The sequence below is a fragment of the Zosterops lateralis genome, assembly GCF_965231275.1.
Source record: "Zosterops lateralis genome assembly, chromosome: 3".
Classification (NCBI taxonomy): Eukaryota; Metazoa; Chordata; class Aves; order Passeriformes; family Zosteropidae; genus Zosterops; species Zosterops lateralis.
The window spans coordinates 31,878,082-31,897,589 of record NC_139764.1 but is presented as its reverse complement, the minus strand read 5'-3'; the positions used below and the strand labels follow the sequence as shown (position 1 = coordinate 31,897,589).

Below are 19,508 nucleotides of genomic sequence, written 5' to 3'. Positions count from 1 at the left end.
AATTCTGAAAGTTTATTTTCATAATTCACTCATAACTTTAATCACATCTAGGAAATAAGAGAAAGTAGAAGAAATTAAGACTTATCGTGCTAGTAGCTGTATTCCTGTTTGTTGCCTGCATATGAGAAAGGACTGAGTAGGCACCACAGGCAGATGTGGAATAGCTTCTCTGTGGGGAAGCCATTTACCAGGTACTAATTACAGGCTGCTTTAAAATCTTTGCAGTGGGTAGAGTTGATCATTAAAACAGTGAGTATTCTTAGCATTTGTGCAAATGTCTTACCCTGTGTTCTGTCTTGCTAAGTTTCTAATATTGTTGTTTTGAGAGCTGTTTTCATATGATCATACATTGAGAAAGTGTTTGTTACATTTGGTACCTTTCAGTTTCATTTCATGGGAAGGAGAGACATAGGAGGACACAAACATTAAAGAAATGCCATATTCCAAACTGCAAGATTAGATTTCTTTTGGACTATTTGGCTTCTGATTAAAGAACCAAACAAATAATTAAAATGTAAGGCATTTTAAGCCTTGTCCTTCTCAGTTTTTATATGACTCTCCAGGAAGAAGACTTCCTATCAGGAAAATATCTAAAAATCGAGTCTAATGTTTTTGTCTGATATTGAAAAATGCTGAAAAAAAATCTGATCTCTTTACATCAGAGCTGCCATGCTAATTTTTAATCATTTTGATTTTAAGCTTGTCCTGATGTTAATTACTTCACAGAGTACCCACGTACCTCAACATAATTACGGCACAGAATTATTTTTATGCTTTGTGCATGCACACACACTCTGTCTCTCTTCAGACAGTGAAGATTGCCTAGAGGAAACATCTCTTGCAACTTTAAGGCAAAAGTTTGAGCTTTTGCTTGCTTTGTAAAATAAGTTCATCCAACTTCTTTTCTTTTTTTTTAACGTGGGGCTTGTGTTACTGATTTTGGAACAAACAACTCAGTGTATTTCCAAGAAAAATACATCTGTGGGCTTGGCTGTTGAGGGTAATTGTAAAAAGCTCCAAAGCATTCCTTAAGGGAGAGGATAGAATGTGTCAAATATTTTGTGTGGAGCATGATAAATGGTTTTCATGTTACAGTGCCAATGTAGCAAAGAATAATAATTGAATACCTTTTTAAAGTTATATTTCTATATTGCTATGGATGGATGTGGAGATCAGTAACATTGATATCAAGAATTGTCCTCCATCACTTCCACTTTCGTGTTCTGTGTGCTCATGCATTGTGTCAGGAAGTAAAATGGAATTGAAAGGAGAAAAGCAGATATTAAAACTACTTCAATACATGCTTTTCTTTGGAAAGAAACTTTTCTTCATACCCACAAAATAAATAATTCCTAGTATGAAGGAAGAAAAAAATTTGCATTGTCTTGAATGTAATTTAATCTTACTAAGTATCTTGAGTCACAAGCTAAACCCCATATATTTCACAATTTTGGGGAAAGTGAAATCACCACCCTTGGGAAGTGAAGAGGTCCAGTTTTATTTGCAAAATGCTGTTTGTTTTTTCAGTAGTGCTCAGGGCTGTGGTCAGCACTTGGCCAGTGCAAATAAAACCACCTCATCACACAGAGAATCACTTGAAATATGCCACGATGGAGGCACTGAGAATAGGAAGTAGAAGAGGAGGACTTGACTGCTTCTTTTAAGATTGCATTCTACCTGAGTGCAATGCCTGATTTGTATTTGTTTCTTTCTTTATTTTCCTGTTTGCTTATCTCAGCAATAGTGTAGTATGATACGGAGTAGAGGGAAAGGAAGAATTTCTGTAGCTTTCATCACAGGGAGCTTTTTCTCAAAGATGGTTTGGTTATGATTTCACTGGCCAGCTTGCCACAATCGTTTCTAAAGGCTACTTATCAGATGTACTATTTTATTAGCATACTTAGTATGCTAATCTCTCCAGAGATGACCTCTTTTGACCATGTGAAATAGGGAATTTTTAAAATAATTTCTTTTATGCAATTCCTTGATCTGAGTGAGAGAGATGGACAAAAAATGAACACTTGATTGTTTGAACATAAATTAGGCTACTCTTATAAGCAGTTATTAGCCTTATTTTAGCTGTTTATTGAAAGCAGCTTTTGAAAAGTATTGCTGTTCAGTGTGGGGAGGCTGCAGAGAAGTACATTCACAAGAATGATTTTTTGTTATTGATTGCAAAGATTAGCAATGTGAAATGAGCTGTTTCTTTAATAAATGCAAAATGTCATTATTGTCTGGTATCAAAGAGTAAAACAGGATCATTCTTTTAAATCTTAACAGCTTTATCCTAGTGACCAATAATAGAGTAGGTTTTAAAAGGAAAAGTTAGATTTTTAGGTCCTTCTCATTACTATTAGAACAATATATGTAAAAAAAGGCTGATGATTGTTGTGTAAAACTGTATTCATGTACAATACCAGTCCTAAGCAAAGTTTTCTAGTCAGTCTTTTAAGGAATTGCTTGTTTACCAATATTCTCTGTAAAGATAACACAGTATTTTATTTTTTGTCAAGTAGTACTTTGTTTCAGTCTGCTGTTCTTAATACAATTTGATCTCTTAATCTTTTTTTTTTTTTTTTTGAGGGGAGGGGGGTAGCTTAGCCCCTTCACCAGGCAGTTCTCTCTGCGCGTATATGTCTCATCCAGTCCAACAGACTTGGGCATCTTCAGGTTATTGAGGTGGTCTTGACCCTGATCTCCTGGATGGTTCTTCTTTCTCCCAGTCTCTGCCTTTGTATTCTTTGACTTGGGTAGTGTGGCTGGAGCTTTTGCTGGTGAAGAGCAGGGCAAAAAAGTGGTTGAGTGCCTCAGCCTTTTCCATATCCCAGGTAACTAGGTCACTCTTGTCCTTCTGGAGCAGGCCCATATTTTCTCTAGTATTTCTTTCTTCTTGACATATCCAAAGAAACTTTTCTTGTTGCCCTGGGCATCACTGGCCAGATTATTCTATTTGTGCACTAGCTTTTCTTGCCCAATCTGTGACTGTTCATACAGAATTTCTGCCAAGCTACTTGTCCTTGCTTCAGTCCTCTGTAGGCTTCTTTTTTGAGCAAGTTTGAGTTTGTCCAGAAACTACTGTTCATCTCTGCAGGCCTCCTGGCAAATCTGCCCAACTTCCTCTCTGTTGGGATGTGTCTCTTCTGAACTTGGAAGATGTGATCCTTGAATATTAATGAGCTTTCTTGAACCTCTCTTCTCTTCAGGACTCTATCCTAGTCTAAGGAAAAGACTGAAGACCCCTGAAAGTCTGCTTTCCTGAAGTCCAGGACAGTGGGCTTTCTGTCCATCCTCCTTGCTTGGACTGAAACTCCTCCATGGAGTCACTGCAGCCAAGGTTGTCCTTGAGCTTCATATTCTCCACCAGACCCTCCTTGTTGGTGAGAACAAGGTCCCCTCTTTGCTGGCTCCTCTAGCACTTGCAGAATGAAGTTGTGATCAGCGCCTTCCAGGAACTTCCTGCAGTGCTTATACCCTGCTGTGTTATCCCTCCAGCAGAAACTGGGGCAGTTGAAGTCCTCCATGAGGACCTGGACTTGTGAATGTGAGGACACTCCTGTCTGGAGTGTCATCAAGGGCCTTATCTGCTCAGTCTTACATGTTAAGTGAAGCAGACACCCACTATAATGACACCTGTCCCTGCCCTCCTTTTAATCCTGATCCATAAGCTCTCAGTCAGCTCCTCATTCATCCCCAGCTGATTACGGATATGAAGAGTGATACCCCTTCCTTTCTGCCTTTTCTGTCATTCCTAAATACCCTGTATCTTTCCATTCCACCACTCCAGTCACAGGAGCCATCCTACCATGTCTCTCTGATGCCTTCCTGACAAGAGTAGTTCAAAGGCCTCTTCACCAGCTTGGCAAACCTGTGTCCAAAGATACTCTTCCCTTTCTCTGATGGATAAACCCCAGCAGTGCCCCAGCAGACCAGGTTTTTCAAAGTGAGCCCCATGGTCTAAGTAGCCAAACCTCTGTGTGTGGCATACTCCTGTAGCCATTTATTGATTCTCCAGATTCAGCTGGGCCTTTCAAACCATTCCTTTTGACTGGGAAGATATATGTGAAAACTGCCTGTGTTCCAGAGTGCTTCATCACTGCTCTGTAATCCTTGGTACTTCTCTGGTTGCTCCTGGCTGTATCACTGGTACCCACATGAAATAATAGCAGCAGGTAGTTGTCACTGGTCCTGATCTTTTTGTATACTGTGACACTCAAATGACTGATAGCCATCAGGTAAGCCTTATGTTTCATACATTCCTTTGCAGTATTTGTATGTTGATACTGGTGTAATAACAAAGGGCATGATCTCAGGATTCATGTTTTTATTTTTTTTTTTTTTTTTACATTATTATGTAAAAAACAGAGTAGGATAATATCTTTAAGTCGCTGTCCCTCAAAATCAAAACCCCAAAGCAACTTTGACTGCAGCTGCACTGTTGGCAGCAAAAGAAGTCTATTTCAGTTGCTGTTCTGACAGCTATTCCTGTGTGTCACAGCAGTAAAACAGACATGGATCTAATTCTGACCTGGACCAGAGGGAGAGGGTGCTTGTGCAGTCCCAGAGCTGCAGCAGTGTTACAGGACTGAGGGCAACACCCTCCCGAGCTGCTTTCTTGTCCTTATTCCATCAGGTGTATGGGGGGACCTGTAGGGCAAGAAGAGTATCTGCATCCCTTCTGTAGAGATCTCAAACTCCTTGAACACAGGAGGAAAATCTCTCTTTAAGCATAAAGTAAGCGTAGTAATATTCACAGCTGGAAGGCCTTTTTTTCTTTTAGTTGAAATATGAGGAAGAAATGCTTCTTCCCTCAAATGCTGCTGAGGAATCTGCAGCCCATCTGTGCTGGGGCCAGCCTGACCCTCCTGTTGCACCATTTTAAAGCTGAAGGTGTTGCTGTCTGTCTCTTCTTCCCTGCCTCCTTCTTCTTCTCCTCTATCCCTTTTTCCTTTCTCTCCTAGTCACATACTGCCTGGGAAATACACTGCTGTTGCCTTATAGATTTGGTGCAACTCTGTAACTCTTGTTGTTTTAGTCTTTTATGGTAGGCAGTACAGGTAATGTGTATATCTACCTATGTAGGATTGTTCTAATTAAAGAAGTAAGGCACAGGACCGAGCTTGATGTCCTGATGCTTTATAAAGGCAGTTTCTTGCTTCTTTTATTTTTTTTCTCATCGGTTAGTTATAGTTAACTATTTTTTTATTTTGAAGCTTAAAATAGCCTTTAGAAAAATATTTTTTAATAATAGTGGATCTAGCAGATATTCTCTGTCTATAAACAAAAATTCTGAGGATTTTTCAGACATAAGATTCAAGGAGATTGACATATTTTTATTTTGCCTTCTTTCCTCCATCTCTCTGTGGAAGAACATCAACCACAAGACTGAAAGCATGGAGGGCAAAGAAGGTAAAAGAGAATGTATTTCAGAGTAGCGATTAAGAAGGTTTCTTTACTCTCAGTATTTCTTTTGTACTGTAAAGTTCTGTCGTGGCTACATCTTTCAGTCCATGCTGGAAATTACATCTTTTAGACATAGTGTAAGGCTTCAGTATGATTTTTTAATCTGTTTTTCAAGAAATTGTGGCCAAATTCATATATTTGAGCTGAGGTCAAATACTTCAGAAGCAGAATACTCAAGGGTATCATTCCAGGCCCTGTCAGTTACATCTTAGTAATTTTAGGAGAGAAGCCAACAGACCAAGATGCACTGAGATTTTTATGAGATACTTTAGTTTAGTGATAAGGGCAGTTGTCCTAATTGCACTTCTGTTACCCATTTAAGAAAGGAAGTTAAGTTGAACGGATAAGTCCCTTTTCTTTGACTTGAGTTACCTGTTTTCTTCCACTTAACCTATTTTTATGCTTACCATCCTGTTCCGCTCTTGTCCAGTATTCAATAAAATTTTAATGAACTTTATAACTAATACCAATATTTCTTTATATCATTGAGAATGGCAACAGTTTCATGTTGAGGGCTGCATTTGAATGTTTCTAGAGGGATGGTTCAGGTGAATCTTCTAGACCGTGAAATATTTGAAAATAATAATACCAGCTTGCTCAGTTGCTGAAAATCTAGGAAATTTTGGTCATTTTTCTTAAGTATGTGAGTTCATCTTCTCATTTTGATGAAGAATTTCAATGGATTTAAGCATAAATTACCTTATTTATGCTTCTTTTGCCTTTTATTTAACAACCTTTATAAGGAATATTTTGATTAACCTTTAGGGACAACACTTGTCAAGTACACTTGAGTGAACAAAAGGTCCATAAATACTTCAAAACATATTTTTATTGATCATTAGCCTAAGCCATTTAAATTTAGATGGGTATTTCTTTATTTAAGGGTTTTGAGGAGCAACATTACACACTACTGTGACATGACATATAGCTTCTATAGATTGAATTCCAGCTCTCAATGGAAGGTTCTTCAGTCCTGCAACTTTCCTTTTTTTATTTTTTTTGGGGGTGGGGTGGGGGGTTGGGTTTTTTTGTTGTTGTTGTTGTTTTTCGTTTGGGTTTGCTGTTTTCGTTGTGTTTTTTTCCTGCACAAGATACCCTCTTTGTTACCAAAAGCCCTTGGTGTACTAGCGCTAGGAACTGATGATGATGGTTTCAGTCTGTTGTCTGTGCAGGGCTCTGTCTCCCTTTCTGGGATGACAGCAATGCAGTGAAGGCAGCAGAGAATTACGAAAGCACCAAGGATAGTTTCATGAGTTTCATGGCCGAACATTTAGAAGCCATCCTAGAGCATGACTTATTTTCTTGTTTTTATAGTCTCAATGATGGCAGATGAGCCCTTTGCTTTACTTTGGAAAAGTGATCTTAATTTTCTAGCCACCTTACGTGTGGCTTTAAGTTTACTTTGCTAAAGAATTAGGCATTCAGAGATGTAACAGAAATAAATGAGACCATTTGAATACCAGTATATTCTGTGAACCTAGGTACTTTAAAATGAAATGCTGATGAGTTTGGAACTTAAATATTCAAGACTAAGGTATTTCAGTATTAAAAAAACCTCTCTACAGCTCCCCATTTACACAAAACCCTCTCTACAACCACTTGTGGAGGTTTTACCATAAGTGTTAATGAATTTCTTATGTGGTGGTGTTGAGTGTGGCAGATGAAGTCAGGACGAAGTTAATAATTCAGGAAAGGTTTTTTGTGATCTGCAGTAAATAAGGCACAGGCTAATCAAATGATGAGGAGGAGAAAAAGAACACTGATTAACTGACTGTTAAGCTCTTTATTTTAACCTGAGTAAGGTGGAGTCCTGATTAAAATATGTGGTGATGTAGTTAAAGGTTGTTTTCTAATGCATGTATGTAAGTAGGTTAATTATGATCACCCACAGAACACTTTGTGTGTTACACTACCCCACTTCAGAAGGTTTTACAGAGTAGACAATATTACTGTGCTGTTTATCACTTATACCTTCCTAGGTTTAAATCAATTCTCTTTGTAGATTACTTTTTAGTATCAATTATGTGGATGCAGTAATCTTCTCAGGGTTAAAGTTACCTTTAGTTCGGTCTTTTCTTTCTTTGGCATAGATTTCTTCATTTCAGTCAAAATTAGAACTGCTGGCACTGGTATTTTTATTACTTGAATAGTCAATAAAGGAGTCATGGGAGGCACTTCTCCAGTGGGTGTTGTTTGCTGACAGCATTTCTTTGTGATTTGGTTACCAGCTTCAGCTTCCGGTCTTCTCCAGTCATTACTGGCTCCATCACTGCTCTCATTTCTGATTTCTCCCTTGTCATGGCTTACTTCTGACATTTACTTTTCTTGAGTCCTGCTTCCAGAATCTGTCTAGGTCTGCTTCAGGTGTCTTGTCCTTGTGTGGTGATGTTCTCTCCTGTGTCTTCTACCCCTCATGTTTATTTCAGTGTAGGACGAGTTGAAAGGGAAAAACATGCCTTATTTTTGGTTCTAACTGGCACTATAATACTAAAAGAGCATGCTCCTCAAATTTATTTAACTACCTCTGTGCAGACATATGTGTTGAGAGAATTTATCTCTGTCCTTGTTGAATGGATATACACGAGGAAGATTTTCAAAAACCTCTTGCTTGTCTTTGTCCATTTGGATGGATGTGTACAAGGCCAATAATACAAGGTACAAATGATACTCGTGCCTCCTGCCGCATTTCAATACCAATTTCCATATTTAAGGTACAGCTAATATTTTTTAAAGGTAGTAGCATAGAATATTCTGCTCTAACCTTGTTTTAGAAATATTTCAGTCATTTCTTCTGGAATTTTCCCAAATTTACTAGGCAACTGTATGAGAAGGTAAACTTAGTTCTAGCAAATACTTTAAATACTTTATTTGCCCTTATAAGTTTTTTCTACAAAAACTTATAAGGGCAAATAATGGGCAACAAAGGCCTTCTGGCCTTGTCAGTACTGTGTCTCAACTTGGTGCAGGGCTTTTTTAAATGTAATTTTAAAATATTTATAAGTAGAATTTGTTGCACAGTAATAGGATAATTGTATACCATTAAAATGGCATTGTTTTCAGTCTTAATGTGGAGGACTACAGTGCTTAAAAGTTGGAATTTCAGACATATATTAGATTTAATTTAAATTTTAAACATAGCTTTTTTTTCTCTGTAGGATTTGCTCAGTGTTCACTAACTTTAATTGGAGCTGTTTTCAGTTACTGGCAAGTACAAAAATGTAGACTGCAAAATTCTCAAATTTCAGATTATTAAGGATTTTTATTTGCAATAACATGACTATCAAAACTAATCTTGGCAGGGTTTCTTTAGACATTTAAAATTGGTTACACCCATCTTTTGGCTGCATAATACAGGATCTTCTTAGGAGTGAAGTATATTTAAAGGGATGATGCAGCCAATTTCCTTGTTGCTGCATCATCTGTTTCAAATGACTTATTGCCCACATGTTCATTCCAACACACTGGTTACTGTCTTTTTAAAGGCAGTCCTTCACCATAAAATGCTATTTCTTCTGCAGACAAGGAAATATTTTGCAGCTGCCATAGATGTCTCAGCCTCTGGTTTGCAGGTATCTAGAATGAAGCTTTGAATGATCAAGTCTTGATTAAATGTTTGCTGGTTTGGTTAAAGACTACAACACAATACTGCCATTTTAGGAAATGCTAATAAAACCCAGTGCTTCATTAAAGCATTTAAAATTCTTTTTTTCTAGGGCAGAAATATTTTTGGTAAATACTTCATCTGAAAAGTGTAGTCTGTACTGGAATAAGACAGGTCCACCTGAGAAAATACCCTGTCATTCATAAAGAAAGGCTGGTAAGGAAGAGGGGGTTTTGTGTAGGATAGTGAAACCTCACTAGTGCATCCTCCCAGCCTGTCAAAATGCACTGTGCATGTACTTCCTGAGCTGTAAGTGGCATCAGTGCATGTAACAGGATTGATTATAAGCATTCATGAAAGAAAAAAACCTGCTTTTTGAACCCTGTGTAACCTTGTAGTATCCATGACATTTCAATGCAAGAATTATCATGACCTAAATTTACAGTCTGTAAAGAGCCACCTCTTGTGATGATTTTGCACCTGTCATATAGTAATTTAATTTGGTATCTCCTAGGCAGTGAAGCACCTTTCCTCCTTGCATTGTTCAGAACACTACAGCCAGAGTACTTGAGACAGCAGTGTATTCAAAACATTGCAAACTTTCATGAAGTTTTTGGGGTGCAGTGTAATTGTTCACATACTGTCTATGTGACTAATAAGTGCAGTTCCATATCCAATTTTGAATGCGCTTTTTTTGGTCTGATATTAAACAACTGTTGCTACTGGATCCTGTTTTCAGCCGGTTTTGCTATGCAGATTCCAGCATAGCTCTGATCAAAGGCATTGGTTTATTCTTAAGCATACTTTAAAATAAAATATGTATCTAGGTTGATAGTTTCTTGCAGTTGAGACAGCAACTGTTTCAGAAGAACAACATTATTAAGTTTGATAGAACTGGTGATGGGCTTTTAACTACAAATGTGTCGCCAAGCTGTGTGGCAGTGATTGCTTTGTATAATACACTTTTTAAAATTATTTCAGATGGCTTAATTTAATCTGTTTGTTGTCAGGCTTTATCACTTGTAGGAAGTTTGGAGTGTTGGGTTTTTTTCCCCTAACTCTAGTTGCTGACCTACTTGTCTGTCTTATAAATAAAAATAGTTTTCTTCTTTTGCAGTCAGTCTACCTGTGTAAACTACAACACAGTTCTTAGTAAGAAATTTTTACAATTTTTTTACTTTTTTCTGTATCATCTTGGAGTTTTTCATATGAATTTCCAATTAGAGCAGGAAGGCCAAATGGTGCAAATGTAATTATGATAAACAGATGGGATATTGTAAATGGTAGTAAAATATAAATAGAATGAGGAGCTTTGATATTGAACAGCATGCTTGCTGTCAAACATCCAGTTAATTTACTTGTTAAAAGCTGGAATATAGGCTGGTCATTTATGATACTTCCTTTTCCTCTCTTAAAGGGAACGGAAAAATGTTGATTTGATTGACCCAGTTTATCTTGTCATTTTAAACTAGATTAAATTTAAAATACAAACATTAATTTCCTTCAAAGGTGCTGAATAATCTGTTTTAATTATTAGAATATGTACTTAGTAACTCCATCACTTTAAATTTTATTTTAGCGAGTTCTTATCGCAGATGTCATTTTTAATCTTTTTAGATTGTAGGAATAAAATATGTTAGAGATGCTGTATTACTTCTGTTGAGTCAGATACTGAGTGGACATATGTTTCACTTGAATGTGTTGTGATACAGCTGTGGAAAAATAATTTTATTCTAAGTATTACTATACAATGCTATTGCAATACATATTTACTTCTTTATTCAGTAACTCTTTAGCACATTAAGTCACTCTAAATTCTTCCATGTGAATTGCATTACTTTTTTTAAACTGGATTGACAGATCTGCTGGTACATTTTACCACCTGACAAGGGATGCTTTTGACTAACTATTTTGTAAAACTCTGCTTTGCCATGTCACATTCAGTTTTGACTTGAACTTAGTTATCTTTGCATGTTTTACTAATTTGTGGTGTCTCCTTGATGGTAGTTGGTCTGATGCCATAGTGCTTGCATTGTCGTTTTATTCAGTTTTTCCTTGTTAGCCCTCATTTTGAGGACCTCACTGAATTCTTGGTATTATTCAAGAGTATGCTCAAGTCCACTACAGACTTATTTCTACTTTCAGTATATTTGCTAACCTTGCAGAAATTCACTAATTGACATATAAATAGAAGAGAAATGCCAGCTGTTTGGTACTGAGAGAAAGGCTGGCTGGTTGCTTTTGATTTTCTTTAGCTTCTCTTTTAATGAATACAGTGTGGTTATGAATGAGTGAAATAATTGCTTTGGCTTGCATTTTCTTTAAGAGACATTTGGAATACTCCTAAAGCTTTTTTCAACTGTTAACCAGTGAATTACTCTGAAGAGAAATTTAATCATATTTTTGTCCAGTTTGAAGTAAATCATGTTATGTGAAGAAGTTTTATGTAAAAGATTTTATCCAGTTTTATGACATTTTAAATAGCTGTGGGTTTTTACTTCTGTTTTGTGGAAGAAGTTGGACTTTTTTTTTTTTGATAAATAAAGGTAAAGTTTTGTAGGAATACTTTTGGATTTAATACTTACAGATAACTTCTAATTTGTTCATTTTGCTATGCTCTGTTTGCAAAACCAAATGCACACTAAATGCAAGTTACTTGCTGTATTTTTGTGTCTGTTTGCTACATTGTTTATTGGTTGTGATAATGAAGCATTATTGTAGCAATTATCTTGGTATTACGTGGTCAAATGCTAAAAGCTTTCTGACAACTTGACATACAACTTTGGCATTAGCTAGCTGCTTGTTCCTTTAGCAGGAGGTTTCCAATTAAATCTGCCTAGCTGCATGAACAGAGCCTGAGAGTATGTAAATCTGAAGCCTGTCGTTTCCTGTGATTGCTGGATTCAGTACATGCTATTGAGAATGCTGCATTTTCAGAGGCTTTTTATATTCTGCTCACAGAGTTCGCTGAGCAGAAACTGTAGCTAAAAATAACTAAAATGAATTTCTCTGTCTCTCTTTCTTTCTCGCTGCAGGATGACGTAGCTTTGCCAAGGATTTATCAGCTAAGCAGAAAATGAGCTTAACATCCTGGTTTTTGGTGAGCAGTGGAGGCACCCGACATAGGCTGCCACGAGAAATGATTTTTGTTGGGAGAGATGACTGTGAGCTGATGTTACAGGTAACTGCTTCAGCCTTCCAGGTGTAGCTGCTCAAATTGTGAACTTAATGCACCAGCTTCAATCATTCCTTTTGAAAAATAAATTCCCCGGATGGGGAGGGGAGCAACTGTTTTGAAGAATCTTTTGTCTCCTTAGGAAAAAAATAGTTTAAATGTATTGGCCCTCAATCATGCAGTTACTGCTTAAGTACAGAGAACCACATTTTCTTCATATAGGTCAAATGCAGAATGCATGGATAGGAGATGAAATAAATTTTGCAATATGATTTGCAGTAAAGTAAGTAGACTGTGTTCCATAAAATGTGATAATGTTAGGAGAGCTGCATGGTTTTGAAAGGAGCCTTTTTTTTCAGCAGCTTGTAATCTAATTTAGTCACATGATTTGATGTAACTCTGTCACCTGATTGTGCCCTGATTGTGTTGTACAAAGGAAAATGAAATTAGTAGAGAAGAGTATTTCTCTATCTCTAAGGTAGTTGAATGGCTCCGTTTCAGTAGAATTGAAAATATGCAAGTCAGATTCCTTTGATCCTTCAGTAACTTCCTCAACTTTGAGGATCACTCTGTGGAACCCTTAGATGGGTGTAGTTGTGTGGTTATGTAGCCATATTACATGCATCTTGCCCTGTCAAAGCTGTAGTCCTCTTGGCTGCCTTTTTCTATTTTTTTTTTTTTTAATGACTAATGATAGTATTTTGGGAGTTTCTTAAATTTTTGTCATTTACTGTAGAGCTCTTTAGAAGATTGAGCTTCAAAGCTAATATTCTCAACCCTTCCTACTGTTAAGTAAAAGATTTTGTTGTGGAGTTTTTGTTCCCACAAGTTGTGTATGCAGCCATTATTGGCCAAATTAGAACCGTACATGCAAGTGAAATGCTTAGAGATGTAATCCTACATTTATTACTCAGAATGTAGTATCTCTAGTAAACTGCATTTGGCTCTCAGTCTCAGAAGGCACTCAAATATTTTATTGATTGGTGATGTTAGGAAGCACTTGAAAATACTCCTGATTTCTCTTTAACAACAGATAGGATGACGTCTTGGTAATTTATGGGGGAAGTGTTTAAAAAATCCCAAACAAACAACATGCACACAGACGAAACAACAACAAAAAAGCAACCAAAAAGCCCCACCCCACTGGTTCCTGCCCAGTAGGTTATAATCAAAAAATGCTTTTATTTTACTAGTAACTTGTTTTAGAGGATTCTTGTCTGTAAATAAGGGAGTGTCTCCTTTCTTTGCTATGCCATCCATAGTAGATCAGTCCTTAGAGTGAAGCATTTATTCTTTTGTATTACAGAACTTCTTCTTTAAAGGTAGCTGCCTCTGATTAATACTGTGAATAGATTTGAGTTATTTACAAACATTATTTGTTGCATATTTACTTCAGAGTTAGTGAACAAAAATCAAAGGGCCTGGTGATTTTCAAGAATGTTCTTTTTAGCCTGCTGCTATGTTAGGTCTGGCTGCCAGCATGACTGTAACACCACATAGTGCTGCAGGGGGAGGAACCCACCAAAAGAGAAGCTAATAATGTGTTCTTGTTCTGTATGTATAGCTCTTTGTGCAAGACCTTCCTTTCCACTCTTGACAACTTGGTTGTTCTCTTATTGCAACGCATGTGGACAATGCATGAGAAATAAAGCAGAATTTAATGCTTTTATTCATAATTGCTTGACAGAAAACATATTATAAAGGCTTTAATGAAAAGAATTTTGACTCTGTTTCATGCTTAATAGACCTCAGATCTGTACCTGTAAGCACTGTTGTTCTAAGAGGTTTTGTTCACATCTGGGAATACTGATCTGCTTTTTTTTTTCATAACTGCTCCATTGCATCAGCCTGCTTGTGGATAGATACTACATTTTGCCCTTCTTTCACCTTTATGGTTAGAAATCTTTTTGAATGTTGATGGAGAAATTGTTTCCAAGAAAAAAAGAATCTACATTATTCACAATATCAGAATTATTTGCAGAGAAGAATGCATTTATTTTCTGCATTCTGAATATTTTCTTAGTAGTCTGGATTGAATTGAAGAGTATCTATCTAAAATAATGCCAGTTACAAATTCTTTTTAACCGAGGATGGAACTTTCCTCTTTATGTTTGTATGGCTCTTACTGCAGTTATTGTGTGATTCTTATTTCTGCAGTCATCTATAAATCTTTGTACTGGGCCTGGCTGGTTGGTGGGGTTTTTTTATAGGAGCCATTATGGTACTATGTTTTGGATTTGTGACCAAAACCCTGTTGACAACACACCACTCTTTGGGCTGTTGCTGGACAGTGTCTGCAGTTTCAAGTCGTTCTCTCCTGCTCAGCTCCTCCTACACACACTGGGCTGAGGGATTGCACAAAATGTGGAGAGGGAACACAACCAGGACAGCTGACCCAAACTGACCAAAGGGATGTTCTGTAGCAAATAACGTGTTGTGCTTGGCAATCAAAACTGAGGGAGGGGCTTTGGGGAACATCCCCAACTGCTTGAAGACTGGCTGGGCACTGGGCTGCTTGTGGGAGGTGGGAAGTGATTGCCTTCTCAAAACTTGATTTGTTTTACTTCTTCTTCCTTCTTCCTCTTTGCTGCTGAAACTTGACCCATGAGTTCTTTCCTTTTCTCTTCCTGTTCTATCCCACATCCCGCTGAGGCAGCAGAGGGTGAGTGAGCAGCTGTGTGGCCTTTAGCTGCCAGCTAGGGCACCACAGTCTTACAAGAAGGAATTTTAAACGCCTTTAAATTTGAATGGAAGGCTGCAATAACAAAGCCAAAGGAAAAAAGGCATTCAAAAGATTTGCACAGTCTTTGCACCTGTAAAGATCAGCTGAACTCAATTAAAAGTCCACTTCTATGCAAGTAATCTGAATCTGAGAACTGTGATGTTCTGCAGAATTTCAAGTGTTTCTGTAAAAGCCACAGACTTGAGTAATCATTCTTAGCATTTCAGGTGATGTGACACATATCATGAAGCTTTGAGTATCTTTTTGTGTCCTTTCTGTTTTAGCTTATTTTTTAATAGGATGTAGCACATAAAGATAATTAAATAAATTATTAGTAATATGGTATGTATTTGAATAACAACATTGAGAGAAATTCAACATTTTTTTTCAATAGCTTAGGTAAAAATAGGGTAATTCTTGCTGCAGTGGTTCCACTTGAGTGTGGAAAAATGTAATCTGTCCTTGATACTGTAGGCTCAGCAGAACATGCACATCAATGAATTTCATTGTATTGAGATTTTTTTCGCTTGAAAGGTTACTAGGTTAGTAGAAAATGAACCATGTTGCTGTGTCTTCATCTGCTATTAAAAGCACTTAGCTGATGTAATATATTAGTGCAGCTTATTTTGACAGGGAACTTGTTCATTTGTCTGTCTCTTCCTTATTCTCCACTTTGATATCCTGCCCCCTCACATTATACCCCTCAAAAAAGCAGAGCAAAATAAAATGTCTAAGATAGTAAGTATAAGCAGAAGAGCACTGATCTCACTTCTTTGAGGAGAAAGCAAAGCAGTTGTAAGATTAAATAGAAGGGAAGAATGAGAAAGAAAATTGAAAATGAGGGAAATAATAGTAGTAAGTCTCAAGCAATGGAGAACGAGTGAGGTGATAGTTATGGGATTACAATGGGAGAAAACATTTCCTTAGGGGTACTAGTTGTATGTACTAATGCCTTGAACTGGCCAGTGCACTTGCAGGACTCCTAGAACTGACAGACCACAAATGCTGGTACACCAAAGTCATGAAAGTCTCAGACAGAAATGTACCGTTCCCTGTGCAATACAATACTAAAAAATGAGTTGAGTAGCAAGGATAGAAGATGCAAACCTGAAATTAGGTAGAATGCTGGTGGAAGGAATTTGCTACTATGCAGTCGTGTTGTGACAGTGCACTAGCAGAATTACTGGCAAACATAAGATCGAGTGTGGGCTGATGGAAGAGATGAGCTCTCCATTCTCTTGGGAACTCTTGGAGATGTCCAGGTGCTGACCATATGTGTTCATGAAGGAGAGACATCCAGCCCCACCTCCCTTGCTTGCCATCAGCACCTCAGGCTGCAAACACTTGGCCCGGAGTGAGTGCTGAAAGAGGGACTTGGCTGCTTGGGAGCTGCTGTTCTTGCATGAAATAGTAGCAAGGATTGTTTCTCATGTGTGGTAATGTTTGGATGTGAAATAAAGAATTCATTAAATAAATAAATGCATAGTGAAGTGCTTAAGGAAGGACTGAGAAAGTCAGAACTGATGGGAATAGTAATTCAGGAGCTGCTCAGACATTTAGTGAAGAGGATATAGCTAATTGGTTCAGGAAACTGAGATCAAGGAGAAACACTTTGACTGCTTGTATACTGGTAATTATCCCAGATGCGTGACAGGAAATGGTGTGTTTGAGAGAGAACAGCAACACCCTGGGATCATCGTCGTGTCTTGAAAGATGCATGTAATTAACGGAGGAGAGAGAGAGTAAGAAATAAAGTGAAGTTGATTATCTTAGATTAAACATCAGTGATACTAGAGTGAACTGAAAAAAAAAAAAACTCTTGGGATAAGATATATCTGGATCTGACCTATCATATTTAGGGAAACATTAAGAAAATAATGATTTTGAATTAATTTTAGGACTCTGATATGGGTACTCCAGGTACTCCATGGGTACCTGGAGTTGGGTTACAGGTTGTCTTTTTCATAAGTGGGACTATATATTTTATATAATTTGAATAAATAAGAAAGAAAATAATCACACTGCTCTAAGAAATAGCCGTAATAATTTCATGTGGTTTTCAAGTACCTTATTTTATTTTCTTTAATACATTTTAGTCACGGAGTGTGGACAAACAACATGCCGTACTCAACTATGATGCCTCTACAGATGAACACTTGGTGAAGGATTTGGGCAGCTTGAATGGGGTAAGTTAACATCAGATACAGATAGCTCCACTTAGTGTTCTGTATCTTTGTTTTAGGATTTCTTTGAGCCATTATTAATTGTACATTAATAATACCTTTTTAATGCAAGACTGGAAATGGGAAACATTCAAAAGGAAAGTGTAGCTTTTGCAGGGGTTTTCTACTGCATGTTTTTTAAAGTGTTGTGGTTAATTCCAGTTGTAAGAGGGCTTTGGCAGTAGGAAAAGCTCAGAACAATAAAAAGGAGTATGTTATACTTATGTATTTCAGGATTGTAAAAAAAAAATAGGAACTTGAATATAATGTCTGAAAACCCCAATGTATTTCAGTCTGTAAAATGTACAATTATGGTATGGATTTTATTTCACATGTTATTTCTTTTTCTCCTGTTATCATAGAGAAAATAATGTTAAACTGTGCTTCATATGTAGAAAAATTAATTATGCAATAATCATGTCATATGAAAATCTATTTAATACCATATTTGCATCCCTTTTTATAAATCTTTGGATATTACAGCAAATTATTAAAATCTTAGTAACTTTGTCATAATTTTGTAGCCTTTTAGATAGTAGTTCTTTATGAACTGTGTATTTGCACTAGTTACGGTTGTTATTTTATAACTTTAAATGTTTGGCTCTGTTGTGAATATGTACAAAATAAAATCATGAGTTCATCTGTGACTGCGTATTTGAATAATACTTAGAAAGCTACTGATAGTGAATAGTTTTGTCAAGTGCTTAAATAAAGAGAAGATGAAGAAGAACTCTCAAGTTACTGCCTTTTGATCTTGAAAATAAAACTCGGTCACTGTCTCTATTAGCTTTTCTGTATTTTAAGGTAACTAACTCAGCCTTCCAAAGAGTCAGTCTCAACCCCACGTGAAACCACTGAAGGGCTATATTCTTTGAACTGTTTTAGACATACAAGGACTTTAGTCCTTAAATATTTAATATACCTCTGTATTTTCAAAGTCAGCCTGCTGTTTCAAGGCAATGATGAAAAATAAGTTCAGCACATAGAATATTTTTGCTGAGACATTTGATTTTATTCCCTAGTTCTGTAACTCCTGTAGTCTGTAGGCATGCCTTCAGATTTTTGTTGCCTTGTCACAAAACTGGAATTTAATAGAAATATATGTTAAAAGGCTTTCAACTCCTTCTTTTTGCCTCTGATAAAAAGTTTTCAGTGATTTGCTTCACTTGGTCTAATTCATTCTCAAGTTTGAGGTGAAGCTTCAGTTACTTTAGAGCTGTTTACTCAGAGACATCAAAGGAACTCTTTCTTCCCGGTGTTTTGGGACAAGGAATATTAAGTCTCAGGAGTTCAGTCCTTGCTCTTTTTCTTCACGGTGTTTTTCTTACTATCACTTTCCCACTGTGCTTTTCTTTCATACTTCTGCTTACCTGGTTTCAGGTTAATGGAGAAAACGCATGATTTTTGTAACAGCATACTTAATTCTGTGTGGCAGAACAATGCTTCAGTACCATATGGTGAACTAGGTAATAATTCTTCTAGTTTAGCTGCTGTTTCCACTGAGAACACCACCTCCCCAGCAGCCAAGTGCCTCTTCTAGTCCTTCAGCTTCTACTCTTTCTTATTTTCCATAGTTCATCAAAAGATTTATTTTGCATCTCTCCAGTTGGTCTCATCTCTTTTGAGATCAGATACATACTTCTCTTAGTATAAAGGACTACTCCATTTATGATGTAATTTTAATCACTCAATAGTTCAGAGTTTAGGGGAGGTGGCTAACACCAGTATTTTGGTTTTGAGTGTTAGGTGAGTTATAATTTCACAAGCTGAACTGTAATTACACCAGATTCCCTAATGTCTGAGTATTCTTATATGTATGATTGATTCACATTCAGTTCAGTGAAAAGGTTACAGGAGTCTTTTTCCTGGACTTAATAAGTTTAGAAGTTTTTATCCTGGACATCCAGATTTGAGAAAAAAAGCAAAAGTTAATTTTAATCAGTTTTGCATGAAGTAAAATTTTATTTCTGATAATCTGTTGTGACTCATTCTGCACAGTCCTGTTTTTCTATTTTTTTCTATATGAAAAAGATTAAGGAATTTCTCTTTTCTGAAGGAACTGTGTGCAGTTGCTAGTATGTAATTATTATTTTTCTAGTATCAGTAGAATTCAACTGTACTTTCTCCTTTGACTTGTGAACTCAAAAACGTACCAGAAGTATTAACAGTCCATAGCCCTGTTGAATAACATTCTTCTCAAGAGTATTTAGAGGATAGCAAAGTCCTTTCACACTGATGTTTCAGGACTGGATTGTGAAAAGCTTAGCAAACTTTATGAAGGCTTAAAGACGGTTGGCTCTCACTATTTGAAGAATAAACTTTAGAAAT

General features: G+C 36.8%; 2 protein-coding genes across 7 annotated transcripts in view; both read left to right on the top strand.

Annotated features, from left to right (window-relative positions):
• The window catches only part of AKT3 (AKT serine/threonine kinase 3), a 380,155-nt gene that overhangs the window by 267,231 nt on the left and 93,416 nt on the right, over nucleotides 1–19,508 (top strand). The gene's annotated exons all lie outside the window — the stretch shown is intronic.
• Nucleotides 1–19,508, top strand: part of CEP170 (centrosomal protein 170) — a 95,362-nt gene that overhangs the window by 11,906 nt on the left and 63,948 nt on the right. For all 6 annotated transcript variants that reach the window (XM_083856851.1, XM_083856850.1, XM_083856849.1 and 3 more), the window contains exons 2-3: nucleotides 12,097–12,242; nucleotides 17,055–17,144. In XM_083856851.1, coding sequence (XP_083712977.1) covers nucleotides 12,138–12,242; nucleotides 17,055–17,144 — 195 coding nt within the window. In that variant the 5' untranslated portion in view covers nucleotides 12,097–12,137. The remainder of the gene's footprint in view (nucleotides 1–12,096; nucleotides 12,243–17,054; nucleotides 17,145–19,508) is intronic.